This window comes from Ostrea edulis, chromosome 4 (assembly GCF_947568905.1).
Source record: "Ostrea edulis chromosome 4, xbOstEdul1.1, whole genome shotgun sequence".
NCBI classification, from domain to species: Eukaryota; Metazoa; Mollusca; class Bivalvia; order Ostreida; family Ostreidae; genus Ostrea; species Ostrea edulis.
Genome location: NC_079167.1, coordinates 26,222,251 through 26,241,372, shown reverse-complemented (window position 1 = coordinate 26,241,372; position 19,122 = coordinate 26,222,251). Strand labels below are relative to the sequence as shown.

Here is a 19,122-nt window from a genome sequence, read left to right as displayed (position 1 = left end):
TTGATCACCGTTCGCTTTCTTCACCTTTATAGGAGTAATGAGATAGATCACCGTTCGTTATTTGCACCTTTATAGAAGTAATGAAATTGGTCACCGTTCGTTATCTTCACTTTTATAGGCGTTATGAGATTGATCAACGTTCGTTATCTTCACCTTTATAGGCGTTATGAGATTGATCACCGTTCGTTATCTTCACCTTTATAGGAGTAATGAGATTGATCACTGTTCGTTATCTTCACCTTTATAGGCGTTATGAGATTGACGACTGTTCGTTATCTTCACATTTCTCGGGTTGGTGAAGAAGCGTCGCCTTCAGACAATGTACTTTGAAAAAGTACCATGCACTTTTTTTTGTCTTGTAAACGGAACGAAAAAGACAAACATTGGTGTTTTTTTTGGAAAATATTTTAAGTTCATGTTTCGATCACAACGATTCTAAAAAATGGTTTTCGTCTCATACAAGCCGTCATCTATGAAGAATTGTATTTAAAAAGTGTAGGGGTTATTTTTAAAGCGAAAATGTCAGGAATTGTGACAGTAATTACTATTACTGCACATGACTTTTCATTAATGAATTTAAGAAAGTTGCTTCATATTTTAGAGAGAAAAAATGTGAAGAAAATTTATTATATGCCACCTCAGAAATGGACGACTTATGAGTCACTTACATTAAATTCTCTGTAACAGTGAGGTTGTCAAGGTCATTACATGTAAAGTACAGAGAACACGTCAGTAAGGGGGCTTTCCATTGACCATGCCGGTGTTGCGTCCGTCGACCTTTAATTAGTAAATAAGTGTTGCTAGCAACATTGCTTGCGAGGATATAATAATGCAAATCACCATAGATACATAGCTGATTTCTATCGTTAGGAATCCACGTGAAATAATTTGTGCATTGGCCTAGTATTGTATCACCATACAAATGGCAGTTTTTGCAAATGTCCTGCTATTGTGATGCAGTAGCCTCGTCAGTCAGTCCATTAGGAGTGTTTCAAAACCCTGTTAGGATAAAATTGCATTACTAAATATATAGAGAGCAATCCCTATTTCTCTTATAACAATTCATTACGACGAAAATGTTGAATTAAGTAAAAACAAAGATATACATAGGCACACTAAATGGAGGCTGTATTCGAATTTTGACACTAGAAGTAAAACATATAGGGATGTGAACGTAGTGAATTGCACTCAGGCCGTATTCATTTGTAGTCAAATCTAACAATAAATCTTTCAAACTTTTGTAATTGGAATATGGATCAAGAACAGTTCACAAGGAGTTCAAAATAAGTATCTCCGATGTACCTAAACATGGGCAGATTTAATAGTACATCGCAAAATAGTTTCAAGGCAGGTGGGAAACCGGAGAAAAATGGATGTAACACTTGTTGGCGCCATTATTAATGCAAAATATTTTTTGACATAACTGTAAACTGGAGCTTAATGTAATTTTGAAAGTATATTTTATGGCAGTGCCGGTTTTCATCTATCTTATGATTAGTCACCAACTGCTAATGAAAAGAGCCCAGCATTCTTCGAAGATTAATTATACATTTTTAGGGGTCATTTTGTGGATATTTCGGAATTATGACAGAAGAATTTGCTGAGCTGTAAAAATCATTTCAATACAAACAATTTTTCAGACGTAATACGTTCTGTCTGTTTTACATCAACGACATTTGCTTTTGAAACAACGAAGAAAACATTCTTTAATACACAGGGATGAGAAAATTCTAATCATTCTAAAAATGAATTCACTGTTTCTGATTCAGCAGACAGATACAACAGATACCAAATATTCACAGAATCCGAGCCGCAGTATATGGAAAGTACAGGTACCATATTTGATAATGCGACTGACGTATTTGAACAAGTAAAGTACTGTTTTGTTACCGAATTGCAAGCTTGATACTGAAACATTCAGCTAGAGGACCATCAATTATCACAAATTCATACATAATTTTGTTGAATCATCGTTAGCAAAATATGAGACGTTCCCCTAAGGTAGAAACGATTGCAGTCATATCATGTTTCGGTGACGTTTAGATATTCAGCACTAACAGTACATACATGTATAACACAATAGCGAGACTTAGTATATACTACATGTGTATGCCTTGATTATCATCTTTTTGGTCCTATACATTAAAAGGACTGATAATTCAGATGTTACAACTGAAAACAGGCAGTTTTGGTTTACTGAAAACGAACTGCCCAATAACCCCAGTGAATATACTAACTGTGCTGAAGAAATTACAGAAATCGTCAATCATGTACTTATACCAAAACAAAATCCATTTCTGCAGAGTACGACCGCTTTATCTTCACATGGACATGTATCTGGTATTGTCCTGCTATTTGAATACTGGCTCGGTCTCCATTTTTAATCACATTAAATATATCGTGATATCTGGGCCAAGAGGTGACCTGGTTTTACAAAGGCTACGGGCGCAGAGATCAGATGAGAACACCGCTCGTGCAAGGTTGAGGTTCTTCTTTTCAATCTTTTTTTAAAATCTCATTTCTTTATCATAGCGATAAAAAATAATAAATCAAATCTAGGAATTGGTCAATGTTTCTATTGTTATCGAGAACCCTTTTTCTTTGTAAACTTCATACGATTAAAAGAAAGCTACTAAAATTTCTAATGCCAACTGGTAAAAGCATGTATGTTTTGTTAGTTATGTCAGCAGTGTCCTTCAAATATGGAAAATTCGATATTATTGGTATATTGTCACGGCCTACAAACTACAGTATAAGCATATTCTCTGTATCTGTGACAATTCTGTATTAGATGTACTTGATCTGCAGAGTAATCGTAATTTCTTATCGAAATCACGTAGTGTAGTTTAATGTACAAAGTATATCAAGGCAACACTGAAACAAACTGTCGTCTATGTTTATAGCTAATTACAGAATTGAGCTCTTTTCATCAAAGTTTGTCCATTGTCTGCTTAAGGACGTACGCGCAGTTTCTCAATAATATATATTTTTCGTGAATTTTCAAGTACAATTCACTTGCATTCTATTTCGGGTTTTCAAAAAAAAAAAAGGGGGGGGGGTATATTACTATGTTTGTTTTAGAGTTAGCATGTTTTAATAGTTCCTGGTTGTTGCAAGTACACATGAAAATCCGCTCTAATTTGTAAATAGGAATTCCCGTAGTAAAGAATTGAGCAGAGAAAAATCTTCGGAACAATCAGGTATTGAACCCAGGACCCTTACATTACAAGTTAGGTGATCGAACCAATGAGCAACCCTGGTCTATATAAAAGATTTCGTTAAATTACTACCATAAAAAATTTAAACATATTTCGGAAATTATACAAGAACTCTTTATATGAAGGAGATGAAAAAAAAATCATTTTTGAGAAAATGTTAGAAATATCGTGCATGTTCTTAATTGTCGTTTGCCTATACACTTTTTACAAGTAGTGAAAAGAAACAGTATTTAATATTTCTTCTGAAAACCCATTGTTCCAGAAATCTTCATCTTTAATGAATTTTCTAATATAACTAAGTTTGTTTACATGATGAGACCCAGGGCCAGATGGGGGCCACAATAGGGGTTCAGTTTTACACACACACACGCACGCACGCGCACACACACACACACACATACGTACCACACACACACCCTAAATAACTAGATCACAGGTGACTCCCAAATCTCCTAAATACCTCTATCACAGCTGATTCCAAACCACCCTAAATACCTCTACCACAGGTGACTCCCAACCCCTAAATACCTTTATCACAGGTGACTCCCAACCCCTAAATACCTTTATCACATGTGACTCCCAACCCCAACTAAATACCTTTATCACAGGTGACTCCCAACCCCAACTAAATACCTTTATCACAGGTGACTCCCAACCCCTAAATACCTTTATCACATGTGACTCCCAATCCCTAAATACCTCTATCACAGGTGACTCCCAATCCCTAAATACCTTTATCACAGGTGACCCCCAATCCCTAAATACCTCTATCACAGGTGACTAAAAATCTTCCCTAAATACCTTTATCACGGGTGACTACCAATCTCCCCTAAATACCTCCATCACAGGCGACTCTCACCCGTTAGGTGACTAAGTCACCTTTGAAGAATAAGAGCAATATAGACATATTTTAAAATAAGCCGACATGTTTGATATTCTTCTACAGTCAAAAGAGTTCTGCATGTAAAGCGATAGGAAACTGTACGTAACAACGCACATTCTGGTCAATTAATATTACTCAAAACGTCACGAAATAGAACGTACTTTGGTGGGGTCATTTCAAATGTAGAACTCGATTAGCAAAGGTAATGTATATAATAATAGACACACTAAAGTTGAAAGAACTAAATTGTGATAGAGAACTGACCAAATTCTTACTAAATAGAGTGCGTGTGTGTTTTGTCTTTTAACGTATTTTCTAAAATCCAACATTGCGTGAGGTCACTGGCCCAATTTCTGCTACCTTCCCTCGAGCTGGACGCAACAGTACTCTGATTAAAGATCATCACTTGACAATCACGTCTGAATATGACAGTTGTTGTCAAATTTGTTGTGTGAAATCCTACAAATATGATTTTATTTCTTTTATTTCCGTCACAAGACAAGAAAGCGTTTTCTATTTCCGTTTAAACCTTACCGAAATTTCACGTTTAGAGTACACACTTACTGTAAAATTTCTGGTTCATGACGCGAAAATACCGAATTAAGAATGCATTTGAATGTCTCATCTGAGTTTCTAAATATGTTTAAGAAATTACAGAAAATAATCCATATGCTAAAAGCTATAAGGATGATCTTTTATCAATTCAATATCGTGTTTCTTTCATTCATTCAATAAAACTACGTTATTTTCTTTTCACGTTGAATGCAATATCATCATTCTAAAAGAAAAAACAATGTTTGAAAAAACAACAACTATTTTCAAAATCTTCTCTTGATACCTGCACTTTTTCTAAAATCTCCCATGGCGCTTATGTGTTTTTAACATTATCTTCCTGCGCAAATCTGTGCATGGTATTCAATTAGATTCGTTAAACCTTTCTTCTTTTCCGAACCATTATTCGAGGGCGATACATTTTCTTATTCAATATTGTTTATTAGCAAGGTTGCACAGTGAAAGAAGCCGCAAAAATCGCTTGTTATGAAAGGAAAGAACAAGCAATAAAAAAATATAATAGAGAAAACCGCGTAACTCAGTCAATGTTCTTGTAATTCGCTGAGCTATGATGTCTGTTAGGAGTTATATAAATTAGTCTAGCACATTACAGCCGTCTGGTAGCACAGCACACGACCAGCAACCTGTCAAATTCAATAAAGGAAACAGACAGGGACCACGTATATTGTCAATTTATCACCGAACGTGTATACATCGGAATCAAATTGATATTGGTACCGAAAGTTTATATTTTGAAGAATAATTTGTAATAATTTATTTTCTCATTTGCCCCCTCTCCACCCCACCCCTAGTGCATTCACTTTTCAGTATCTTATGTTTACCCTAGTTGTGAAGTCAAGGATAACAAACAGAAACTGTTTTTCTCACTTTGAACAATGATGCTCTAGCGCTTTGACTTGCTACACTCATTAATGAAGGTTTGTGAAATTCCAAGGCTCGAACAACTGTTGTTTTGACGTCTATGTAAAGATGTTTCAAGGTTTTAAGACATTTAAATAATTACTGTTGCATCTTAATTTGTGGTGAGATAAAATCTGATGAGTACATTAATTAATGGCGAAAGAAGGAAAAGATAAAAGATGCGCGAACTGTAATGGCAAAGATGTTTTGACAATATTTTGGAGAGAATTTCCGCCAACAAATCATCCATACGTCTAACTTCATTCAATCCTGAATAAATGTTTGGAATACCTTGCTGGGTTTCCTAACGAAAGGAACTTGTCTAAATCAGAAATTGTGTTTATAAAATAGTTGTGACATGAAAGATTTTGCATGATTTTAAAGCAATTATACGGCAGCGTTAGACACGTATAGCATAACATCTAGATTATGGTGGAAGGGTGTATAGAAAATATTTATAAAGTTACTATCGTTTTAGCTTAGTCCCAGAATAAACAGTTTAGTACTTTCATTATGATATCACTGCGACTAGCATCGTCTTAATACTAGGAAATAACCTACTTTTTTACCACTGCAAATCACCTTGTTAGATTTGTTTGAAGGAACAGCAAGAAATCATAATTAATTAATTAACATCGATCATTTGCCAGGGTGAGATGAGGTCGAGAGGCTGAATAACTCTTCGTTGAACGTGCCAAACATATAAACATCATCGCTTACAAGACAATGTTGTAGTATTCTTTGGAATTCTCGACCAATTAGCGGTAAAACTTATTTACTTGTAATAATTTGTTATCTTGTTAGTGAGTATCACTTCCACTGTCTAACGACGAAGCGCACGCGGGGAGCAGATCTTCCACCTACAGAAATTTATCAAAGGCATTAATATGGGGGATAATTCAGTTTTAGGGATGATTGAATTTCATGCTCATAGAAAGCCATGCCAACGTAAAGCATAGTGGATGTACGTCAGTATTTGTTTTTACTTACATTGAAGGTTAGGGAATGGCTATAAGCAAAATTTGGATGTCTAAAGTGCGATTTATTTCCTGCAAATAGTATCGGGAATACAGAAACCCCTTTGTGGTGGAAACAAACCCCAAAGTACATAAAAATAACCTGAATATTTTATTTATAGCGAGGTGATTTATGGAAATCTCAAAAAGGAAAGCGGGCTAATGCATTGATTATTTGCTTCTATCAGCATCATAAAAATTCCTAAGTCTAAAATACCCCCATACACCTGTACTGTAATGACTGTTTGTGTCATTTCTGATGTCAAAGATCATATTCAGTGGGGGATAAGTATTGTTAAAAGCACTATGGGATTCTTGTTTACGTCTCCAAAAGATGACGTAAAAAGTAGCCGTGGGGTGCACATGTTTTTCAAGGCTTCTCAAATATATATCAAGTCATGATTACGAAGTGAAAATACAGCTGACCGCAATTACTGAAAAATGTAAAAAATAATAATTTTCCTGATAATATTTTGTAATCTACACCGAATAAAAGGTTATCTCAATTGTTCTAATGTGCTTCGTAGACCCCAAGTATATGTGTACACAAAAGATACACCGACGAAAGGTTTAATATCAATACAATGTTGCTATTTCTACAATGCATACTTGTCATAGATCAAGGTAATAAAACTCGTGTGAAAGGACGTGGATATTAAAACTTCACAAAATTTATTGGCCCTCCCTTCTCTGTAATTAAGCTATCCCCACTGAAAAGAATATTCCGCCATATAAAAGATTGTTTAATTATATTTGTCAAACATTGATAAAGAGTAGTAATTCCAAGGCGATTTATCAGATCCTTATTGTCCACGGGGTGGCAAATGTCCCCAGCGCGGTTCATCGTGGTAGATAGGTCTAAAACGACTAGAACGTCTTAATATTAGTTGCTGTTGTAAAGTCATTTTACTTGCAGAACGGTTCGTGTGGACTTTCTGGGGAGAAAATGAGAGAATGTGATTAAGATTTATTGTTACGTGAGGGGGGCTCCAGATTTCTCTTTGTCAGTCGCTATACGTGTGTGGTAAAACAGATTTAAACGCAATTATTTACAATGTTACAAATCTTATAATGTTGTGAACATTGAAGAAAGACACAGGAGAGTGTGTAATTAAATGTTCAAATATTCAGTAATTAATCTAGTATTTGTGTGTGGCACAAGGCAGGAGGTAAGCAAAATAACGATATAAACGGAGCTTATAACCCGTGTTCTGCACGCCACGCATCAAGAGAGATAATCCGTATACAAAAATCACATTGCAATGACTAAATATCTTCACCATCGAACTTTAGATCAGACAGTTGATTCTATATAAAACTATTTTATAGATAAAATAATGTTTAAATGTCACCAGATTCGTGTACATTACATAACAATGTGAATCTATTATTTAAAAATAAGAAATCACATTGAAGTATCCTGTCAAGGAAAAGATCGTGTTGTTGCAAGGAATATTTTCAAATGTCTGAGACGTTATCGGGTGCTCCTTTAAAAGTTTAACTGTTATTTGATCTTAATTCCCCTGCACGATGAAAGACATTGTAACATGATGCCAGGTTACTTAAACAATTAATATCTTTTCAACTGGGTTTAGTACTTAAACATCATGCATACTACTGTATATAGGGTAAATTTCAAACATCATACATACTACTTTGTATAGGGTAAATTTCAAACATCATACATACTACTTTATATAGGGTAAATTTCAAACATCATACATACTACTTTATATAGGGTAAATTTCGCACAATTTAAGGTCACATGCGACGTTTCTCAATGTGTATGATCGAAAATAACACAGGGGGAAATTTTCCTTGTAATGTATATATACTGAGTTGTAATGCAGATTAAAAATGTGTAGACTCTGATTCCAGTCTGTAGATAGAATTCTTACTAATATTTTGAAAAGAGAACTCTATTCACACACACACACACACACACACACACACATACACACAAACCCAACAAAAAACCACAATCCAAATGAAAGTTTGTTTCTAAGTTCATTGCACACGGAAACAGGTATTTTCTTGAAGCTTGATCTCCATCAACTTTGCTAAGTTCGTGGCAAATTTGTTTTGCAATTTTTAAAATAAAATATGCAAGAGCGTTTTGAAACACACATAAAATGATTGGTGAAGAAAGACTTAAACTATTTTTTCACAAACTGATTGTCTTCAAATATGAACAAGTGACGATAACGAACAGTGATCAATATCATAAATTCTATAAAAGATACAAGACAAAGATGGACTCCTGGATTGATTGTATCTTGTTTAACGTCTCGCTCGAGAATCTTTCACTTATATGGAGACATCACCAATGCCGGTGAAGGGTTGTAAAATTTAGGCCTATGATCGGCGCTTATGGCCATTGAGCAGGGGAGGGATCTTTATCATGCCACACCTGCTGTGACACGGGACCTCGGTTTCTGCGGTCTCATCCGAAGGTCCGACGATGGTGAAGATTTATAGTGCAGACTTCCCGGTAGGGGCTCTGCTACACTAGGTTTGTTGGGGCGAGGCGACGATGGTGGTCGACCCTCGGATCCCCTGGAAACGGGGACGGGTCTTCTTGAAGGACACCCTCATTTAGTCGCCTCTTATGAAAAGCAAGGGGTACTTAGGAACTATTCTAACCCGGATCCCCACGGGGCCGAACTCCTGGACATACCAGAGGTGGGGTCAGCTAAGAGTAAGCCTTCTCTGTTGACCGGTCACATCTGCCGTGAGCCCTATACCTTGTAAACGGAGTAATCCGTAGTCAAAACCAGAATGTAAAGAACAGTCTAATGATTGGTATGAAACACGCTAGACAGCATTCGGCCCAGTGATAACTTGTTTTCGCAAATTACATCCTTATAACAGCCATAGAATTTACGAAAAGCTGACTTTAAAGGAGACTGTGACGTCAACTTACATTGTATTTGTCAGTAGTCTGCCTCAATTTATAATTGAACACACGCAGAACATGCTCTCAAGTATCGATTCAGTTGAAAGACATGAACATCGTATGCAGGTGATAATGAAATATTGCGACGTAAATATGGGAAGTTGAAGATGGAGACGCCGAAGTTATCTCTTTGTCATACAGTTGTGTTGTTAGTTTGTCATTATCATAAAAATTGTTTTTGTAAAAGTGAGTTTTTAAAGAAAAAATCATTAGATTCACTCCAAGTGCTCGACAAGAAATGTATGCCATTTCGTTTCCTGAAGGATAGATGGATAAATCCACAGTTCAATATTCAGAAAGGCACACTAAAATAACCTACTTTCTGTTATTCACTAAAATATGCATGTTTGACATAATTCGAATTTTTCTTAGGCAGAATTCCAAGTAAATTATTTATTTTTGTTTCAAGAATGCAGGGTTTATTTTACAATCCCCAGTTTAGTGGTCGAAATCGACAATTTACGTTATCTGATTATCTTAATAGCACCAATCAATATAAATGTATTTGATATGATGTCTCAAACGCTATTGCTTACAGAATCGTAGTGTCATTTTAGTATACTTAATCCGGACGAGGAAAACTGACACCTCATCAATGTTTAAGGAAAACAGAATTAGACGTTTAACACCCCCTGAATTTCTAATGTGTCATGTTTTGTAGGGAAATCGACATCAAATTATATTAGTAATGACCTGTAAACAAAACATCTGACACTGACACATTCTCAGGGTTTGGTTTTCATCCGTTGAAAAGAGAAAAATCAGAAATCAGTGTAATATTATAATCACTAATAACAACTATTAATAACATGTAATATAAACCTTCGCTGTTTCATTTCTTGATTAAAAAGATCGCATTTAAATTTGTGGTACTTCGCCTACAGCTGGTGACGTATCAATATGAGTGAAAAAATTCTCGACGAGAAGTAAAAAGGGTTTTTCTTTTTAACTTAAAACAAACAATCAATGAAACCGGTCGCGGTTCCCTAACGGTTAGGACACGAGCTTCGCATCCAGGAGGCCCTGCTTCGATAACCAGAAAACGTTTAACATTCGTTTGCAATGCGGCCCGTCATTATAGGAATGAAACCCATACGTCCTTCGGATATGATCTTAAACAACGGAGCATTGGCATTGGCACGACAAAACAAAAACAAAAAACAAAAAAACCAACAAAAAAACCCACCCGCACTTGGACCTTACCTAAAGCTAGTGACATCTCCACGTGAGTTATCCCGTGGGGATGCGGGTTAGAATAGGTCCTAAGTACCCCTTGCTTGTCGTAAGAGGCGATTTCAAATGGGGAGGTTCTTCGGATGAGACCGCAATAACCGAATTCCCGTGTCAAAGCAGGTGTGGCACGATAAAGATCCCTCCCTGCTCAAAGGCCGTAAGCGTCGAGCGTAGGCCTAAATTTTGCAGCCCTTCACCGGTTCTCGAGAGGGACGTTAGACAATATTCAATCAATCAATCTACAAAAACGTAAGGAATAAATGTCTAGGTTGTAGTGTGGGGGATATGAAAACTATTGATTCCGTCGTGCTGGCTTACCCGTAGACACTGGTTGGTTGTTTTACTTCCCGTCGAGAAGTTTTCCCTCGTATTGAGACGGCACCAGTAAGTGAAGTATCACAAATTTAGACCTATGCTTAGCGCTTACTGTCGTAGCAGTGAGGGTTCTCTAAAGTGCCAACACCTGCCGCGACACGGGACCTCTGTTTTAAAGGTTATATCCGAAAGACTCGTGGTTCTAGCTTCTAAATGCCGAGCGTTTGGCGAAGGAGCAATCACTACCTAAAGTTTGACGCGGCCATGGCACGAGCGGGGCTCAAACCTCCAGTCCGAGAACGCTCTTCCACAGAGCTATACCGCGACCGGTAGGTTTTCTGTAACATAATCTGCTAGTTTACATGTAGACACAAAAGGTATTGAATTAAGTATGATTTATCAATATACTATGTAATTTAGGTTGCTGATAGGTCACCTGCTTGTCAAATTAAGCCACACTTTCAATATACAACAAGGTCATGATACATTTATGTTGTTTCCATGTTTTGGTTTCACTTCTACAGACAGTGAAGAAAACAAATGCAATCATAATGTTTATATTTATTTAAAATCTTATTCATTTCCAAAGAAATCAGTGAAGAAACGGTGTCCTCCTTTTTAGAGCTTTCGCTTTGTGATCGTGCGATTGTGGATTCGAGCCCAGCTCGTCACCGTGTCAAAACCGTGTCCAACCTAAAGCTCCTATCACGATTTAGAGCCAAAATCCAAAAAATCGCAGCAGATCGGGGTTTATCATTGTAGTTTACCTTCCTGATTGCAAATTGTCAAAAGTGGCGATTATTTAGAGCATGTTTGAAACAAGCGTGCCCCATTACGATTTTATCAATTTTTTGTAGACCATCCCACAACACGCGCACTGAACTTGTACAAAGAGTTATAGTAAATTTTCTATATTCGTTTAAATATTGCAGAACCAATCTCTGCCCAGTTATCGTTCCCTATACTCACAGCTAGATCTGTCAACGTGTCGAGCTATCTCAAAGTCGAAATCAAAAATGTCATAGAAGAAATATCCAGAGATCTATGTGGTTTATTTACCATACAGACAAGACATTCGTCACAAAAGCCATTATTACTGACATTAAACACTTTAGCTTAAAACATACATATTTATTATAGCATAAACGTGCAATGAAACCATGGTTGAACTGAACGGTCGCGGTAGCTCAGCGGAATAGTGTTTGCGTTATAACCGAGAAGTCATGAGTTTGAGTCCTGATTGTGTCATGACCGCGTCAAACCGAAAAAATAAACGGTAATTGCTCCTTCGCCAAATGCTCGCCATTTAGATTGATTGATTGAATATTGTTTAACGCCCCTCTTTAGAATTTTTCACTCATATGGAGACCCTCTCAACTGATGTGGCGAATAACGGCAATTAACTTTTGATAAATTGTGGTTAATCGTTCCATAAATTGTAATGTTGTAACAGGGGTTAAGATAAGCAGTGACTGAAACGTTCAGCATTTAGAAGTGAGAGTCGTGGATCTTTGATGCAAAACATTTTTAAGGTTCCGTGACACGATAACCAACCCTCGCTGCTGCAGTCCTGAGCGCCACGCCTAGGTCTAAATGTGTTGCAAGTTGCAACTGGTGGCTTCTTAAAAATGAGCGAAGGATTGTAAATGAACACAATTGCAGTGTACACATGCTGCTAGGAGATTTGGTTCTGCATGTCGCGAGTTCAACCACGGTTAGGGGCGGAAGTGGATATCCATATAATAGTGAATTTCTCTATTTTATATTAGAACATTTCTTCACTTACAATATACGACACGAGTTTTATGTGTGGACCTTTAAAATTGTCAGCACCTTTGAAGTCCAATTTTTCTGAGCGAGCTGGACTTTTAGATCTAGTGAGAAACTCTGTGAATGCCACCGCGCATCTCCGTGGATGTCACCGTGTACCTCCGTGTAATAATACAAAGTAATAAAGAAATAATAATATCAAGAATAATTTTTCCAAATGATCCACCCAAAAAAGCGTTTCGCTCGGCCAACATGCCCCTCCATTATCTAGGAATTAGCCATAAATCAATTCAATTGTTTTTATTAATTTAAACATTGGTGTTTTCGGTACATTTTTTAGTGTTTTCAGTAATTACCTGGTTTCCGCGAATTCCATGGAGCCTCCTACTCCGTATGGAAAATTTGCCTGCTACAAACAAATCTTATAATGGACTCCCTGCACTCCATTTCTCAGTATATATTCAAATGTTATCATGTTTCCCAAAAATTGTTAAAGTCATTACAAAATTTTTATTTGTCATTTAAAAAATCTCATGTCGTATACCGCAGAGCAGTCAAGTTTATTTCAGAGTTCATTGCAATCTTTGTGCTTTACGAAATATTTCAAATGCAGTGTGTATAAATTGACTGTATCCCAATCCAATCTCAGTGACAGTGTAACAATGTGGGGAGAATTCCATCGTGTTTTTGACTTGCCTAGATGATCGAGCGGTCTAGCGCGCAGGTCACACGCTGCAAGGAGAGTGTGTTCCGCAGGTGAGATCATGAGTTCAACCCTGGGTAGGGGCGGAAGTCGGTATCCATTTAACAGTTACCTACCTTCCCACCCACTTTTCGCCGAATACTGCATGTGAATTCTCTTTGAGCACTGTTAATGACATTCATGTATAGGCGTATACATGTATATATATGATGCTTTTTCTACTGTGCTATCAAGCAAATTCTTTTGAAATTCCCGCGCTTCAACTAATCATCTATGACCATGACGCCTGCATGACTATTCGTGTTTAAAATCCGACATAGACGTTAGGTTCTTGGTTGTAAAGGGAGACATAGGTTATGGTAAGTCTACTGACGTCCAGTTACTTGTTTTAAGATTTAACACATGCGTTTGATAAATGTATATGTGGAATTTTAGCTGTTTACAAATACAAAACAAAACTAGATAACATTGCATGTAAAATCGATATTTAAATCGATTTCAGGATTTGTTTATTTATTGAGCTTCAAACTAATTAACTCGTTCGTATGAGAAGTTCAACAATTTATCATAATTTTACAGGTGAATGTCCGACATAGTCGTCTCCTGTTGCAAGAATTGTCCCGTCTGAGAGATGAAGAAAGGCACATTGATTTCCATTTGACCCACGGGGAAAACAAAACGGAATGTCACAAAGTAGTGTTGGCTGTTTTCAGTCAGAGGGCCTATGATGTTTGTATGAAATCTTCTGTAAACGAACTGAGTACAGTAGAAAATGTTCAATATCTCATACAGAAGCTGTACCACTGGGAGGGAGTCAGCCTCTCTGATTTTGTCAATCAAATATCCAGACCTGCAGAAGATTTAAGTATCGGTTTTCTTGTTAAATCGCAATATGTGTCATGTTTGGAAGTTATTGAGCGAGCGAGGCTAAGAGTATTTTCCGAAGGAATTCTAGAATTTTGGAAGAAAGATATTTTAACAGATGTAATTCTTAAAGTAAACGAAAAGGTCTTCAGATGTCATAAAATCGTTTTAGCTGCATTGTCACCTTATTTTGATGCGATGTTCTCGTCTGGCATGAAAGAAACTGATGAAAGTGCCGTGGAATTGCACGGATTTGATGCGAGTATCATAGGAAAGATAATATCGTACATTTATACCGGAGATAGCTGTATTGACAATACAGACGCTGACTTGATTTTTGCGGCTTCAGTGTACTTTCAGATAAAACCTCTTCAAAGTATATGTGCGCGATATATTTTTAGACATACAAATTTAGATAATTGTGTTGACGTCCTTGCTATGGCAGACTCTTCCGATTGCGAACAACTAGTAAACAATGTTACAGGTTTCATTAAGGAAAACATTATACAATTATTTCAAAATGGATACTGCAAAAAACTGAATGCTAGGACACTAGCAAATTTGGTGTCAAGCGAAGACTTGATAGTTCCAGATGAAATCTATGTTTTAAATTTGATTCTTCAGTGGTTTGAAGGACAAGAAAGTCAAACCGAGGGAACTCTGTTAACACTTCTAAAGCACGTGGATTGTCCCCAAATAGACTCTGAAATTCTTCAGAATTTCTGTCAAGCAAACAAATACTTGCATCAATACCCCTCGTGCAAGAAGACACTTTTGGATGATGACAGAGGCAAGTCAAACTTGATTAAATTTAGAAAAGACGAGGTATTACTTGTTGTGAGACCCAACAATTTATCAGACCACGTAGACGTAGTTTGCTACAGCTTTATGCAAAATGTTTGGTTTTCGTTGAACAGAATCACCAACTTTAAAGCAGGGGGAAGTCCTGGACTGTGTTTCCATGAGAAAGGTGTGTTTATATCAGGAGGTTCCGGGAATCTCGTCAACTTTGTAAAATACGATTGTTGTGAAAATGAATGGAAATACTTACGACGAATGAATTCCAAGCGATTCAGTCACTGTATGTGTGGGATAGCGTCGGATATATTCATTATTGGCGGGAAGTCAATGCACCATCACACCTTCAACTCCATAGAAAAATACAGCATGGTCGAAGATGCTTGGTCAAAAGAGGGGACTCTCCTAATTCCGGTTGCAGATGCTTCTTGTGCCTGCGCAGGATCAGACATTTTTGTGTTTGGAGGATCGCAAAATGTGGTCACTTTTACGCCAGTCATTCAGTGCTACAATGTGACAACCAAAGCCTGCACAGAAATATGCCACTTTCCGAAAGGGGTTCTAACGGGCATTATGAAGATCTGTTCGAATGGAGACTATTTTTATCACGTCACTGCCGAAGGAAGGGTATTGCAGTCTAGTAGATCAGACCCTTGGACCCCTGAACCCAGAGTGATCGGGACTATCATGAAGGGTTTGATGATGACAGAGTATTCCGTGGTCTTCTATAAAGACAGCCTCCTCCTCGTCAGTGATACAAAAACTGCTCAGGGAGAAAGTAAGGTCATTCGGTACGGAATATCAGAAAACAAGCGATTATTTTGTGACATCAAACAGCTCCCATATCCACCAGATTCAAATCAGTACTTTGCGGTCATTACAAACATCAGCAAGAAGTACTTGATAATAGATGATTCGTTGAATACTTCCAAACGTTGATGTGAAATAAATGTTTTGAAATGGCTATGGATATTTTAAAGTGTTGTATGGTTTGTTTGTTTTTTTAAAATGAGATGAGTTATAATTTCTTGATAAAAGACTGAAAAGAGTCTTGAAATTTATTCATATATGTATATTTTTGCGGTTTTGGTTTGAGCCAATATCTGATAACAACACATGATGTAATACATTCAAATGCGTAAATATACAACACTTAACGGTAAGTAGTCATTATAATTAATTACCGCATAAATTAGTGTAGGATCTGGGGGAAATTAACGATGTTGCAGCACCTACCACTCTTGGTTGTGTCATTTCGGTCTCTGCAATCCCCTTTGGGAGCAGAAAAGATACCATTTTAGGTCGCACCCCTTCGATATTTTGGATCCGCCCCTGTAAGCATACTTCCAATGCTTTAAAAACTTGCTTGCGTTTTTAAAATGTATTTAAATAACTTGACAACGTATCAGAGTTATCCTTCTTGGAATCTTGCCTAAACGCGTTAAGAAAATTAAATGGCGAGCAGAGAAACATAGGTAAGTAAATGTTGTTATCAATTAAGATATCATGATTTACTTTCCATGTTGGAGAACAAAAATTGTTTATATACATTTTATGCTAATCAGTCTGTTACAAAGCAAGGTAGCGAGTATCGCCAAGTCACAATGAAGTACCGGCATCTTCATTGATGTTATTCAATGATTGATTTTTCCAAGCTAATTCATTCTGTATCTAATTCGTGCATTGCTTATATAATCCAGCAGTGCATATCTTATACTAAATTACTGCCAAAAACCTACACCGAAAATTCTAATGATTCTGAAACAAATGTCAGGTTTTAACAGATTCACGAGTCCCTCTGTATTATTTCAGACATTATGGGACAGACTGATTACATCACAGCACTGTGTTCTGGACTTCGTCAACTTTACGAGGCCTCTCAGTACATAGATGTGGAGATCGTTGTTGAAAATAAGACTTTTCACTGTCATAGACTGGTTCTATCGGCCATGTCGCCCTATTTTGACGCTATGTTTTCTTCAGGAATGATAGAATCCCAAAATCACAAAGTCAACATTCAGAATGTCACAAGTTGTACCTTTGATCAAATAATCAAGTTCATTTATGGTGGGAATCTCGAATTGGATGAAGAAAATGTCGGTGAATTGTTGCAAGTATCAGTCATGATGCAGATAAAATGTCTTCAAGAGCGTTGTGAAGAGTTCATGATATCGAAAGTGGACACTGAGAACTGCATCGGCACGTGGAAGCTTGCTCAGGGTCATGGCTGTCATTACTTAGCACAGAAATCTTTTAGATTCATATTGCATTACTTCACAAATATCTGTCTAACCGATGATTTTAGAGCCTTGGATGTGTACGAAGTTACAAGTATTATTAGTGACAATGATCTCAACGTAAAAGACGAGGAAATCGTGACCGAGACAGTATTTGATTGGGTTCATGCTGATATCGATAACCGGAAACAACACATCAAAACCTTATTCGAACATTTAAGACTTCCTCTTCTGCAACCAGAATACTTACTAGAAGTTGTTGAACAAAATCCTTTGATTAAAGATGATAAGGAATGCAAAGAAATTCTTGATGAAGCTAAGCGGTATCATTTATTACCAGCTAGAAGACAGGAGTTTATGTCACCAAGGTTGCTTTATCGGAATTCCGGAGATTTTGAAGAAGTTGTCGTCTGCATAGGCGGAAGTGATGAAAGAGAGCGCACAACAAGAGCAGTCACATGCTGTCGTTCAAACCTGACGTGGAACTACCTTGAACCGCTGCCCTACGATCCTGGCGTTGAATTTGCAACCTGTTCCTATGGAAACGCAATATTTGTGTCCGGTGGAAGCTCAAAATTGAAAGGAATGCTGTGCTACCATAGTAACTGGAACGCTTGGACAAAGTGTCAGTCGATGTTGCTGGGAAGAAGACGTCATTCTATGGAAGCAGTGGGAGAATCTGTTTATGTTCTTGGAGGATATGACGATGGAAATGAGGAAGGGTTCCAAACGATATTAGCATTAGAGAAATTTACGCTATCTACTGGTGAATGGGAAGATTGTGGCTATCTCAGTACGCCTGTTCGCTCGGCTTCTTCCGCCGTTGATCGTGAGAAAATATTCCTGTTCGGTGGGGTGACGGGAGAAAACTTTGACACAAAAATTGTTCAGTGCTTTGACACTCGCCGTAACATATGCACTGTCATTTCTCAACTTCCGGTTTTCTGTCGTTTATCGTCTGCTCTTGGATATCAAAGAAAAATTCTCATCATATGTCCTGACGGGAAAGTACTGTCGTTTCAGGATGGAACGGTGGAAGACCTGGGGAGCATTTCAGGATTTGAACGATATAGTTTTGGTTCAGTATTGCAGGGGAATTATGTTATTATTTACGGAGGAATCAAGTCATCAGAAATATTTGATGAAGTTGTTTGTTTCAATATATCAAATCGAACAGCCTCATTGGCAGGAACGTATATGCCACAAAAACTGTCCGGATTTGGTTGTGTAAAGTCAGTTATCCACAAGAAATATTTGAATAAACCTGTGGTTTAACATGTAACGTTATTGGTGTAATGCTTGTTACGTATATTCTTTGTGTCGAAAAGCTTCATTTGGATCGAATTTATGAATGTTGGTGGTCAATTTTTAACAGTATGAGATGTAGTCGAAAGTGCGAGTAAAACGTGAATATCGTCATGCTGGTCGATTTCCTTTCAAACCAAAAATTAACGGAAAATAAATCTCACTTATATTTCTTGTCCTATGACAATGCTTCATTGCATAACTACATGTAGTTAGTCCAGTAAGTTGACGTAAAAGTTCGGACAACACAGGCATTTTTCCTGTCACTTTCTACTAAAAACCTCTTCTCGGATGAAGCAACAGTGCAATAGACACACATCACTTTATCACACTGTTTCGGTTTGGAAATTA

General features: G+C 37.2%; 3 protein-coding genes across 5 annotated transcripts in view; 2 read left to right on the top strand and 1 right to left on the bottom strand.

Annotated features, from left to right (window-relative positions):
• The window catches only part of LOC125671834 (protein NDNF-like), a 46,526-nt gene extending 30,903 nt beyond the window's left edge, over positions 1 to 15,623 (bottom strand). Inside the window, exon 1 of one of the 3 annotated variants that reach the window (XM_048907776.2) lies at positions 15,483 to 15,623. The gene's annotated coding sequence lies outside the window, so the exon portion shown is untranslated. The remainder of the gene's footprint in view (positions 1 to 15,482) is intronic. The other 2 variants (XM_048907778.2, XM_048907774.2) reach the window with 2 other exon arrangements.
• On the top strand, positions 13,387 to 16,278 carry LOC125671831 (kelch-like protein 6). Its single transcript, XM_048907770.2, has 2 exons — positions 13,387 to 13,926; positions 14,147 to 16,278. Exons 1-2 carry the CDS (start codon positions 13,924 to 13,926, stop codon positions 16,166 to 16,168), a joined length of 2,025 nt encoding a protein of 674 aa, XP_048763727.1. The 5' UTR covers positions 13,387 to 13,923; the 3' UTR covers positions 16,169 to 16,278.
• A 127-nt stretch (positions 16,279 to 16,405) lies between these two features.
• On the top strand, positions 16,406 to 18,748 carry LOC125671833 (kelch-like protein 24). Its single transcript, XM_048907772.2, has 2 exons — positions 16,406 to 16,704; positions 17,042 to 18,748. Exon 2 carries the CDS (start codon positions 17,047 to 17,049, stop codon positions 18,739 to 18,741), a length of 1,695 nt encoding a protein of 564 aa, XP_048763729.2. The 5' UTR covers positions 16,406 to 16,704; positions 17,042 to 17,046; the 3' UTR covers positions 18,742 to 18,748.
• The last annotated feature ends 374 nt before the right edge of the window (positions 18,749 to 19,122 follow it).

Coding starts and splice junctions, on each gene's coding strand:
- LOC125671833 (XM_048907772.2), top strand. CDS start 17,047: ATGGGACAGACTGATTACATCACAGCACTGTGTTCTGGACTTCGTCAA.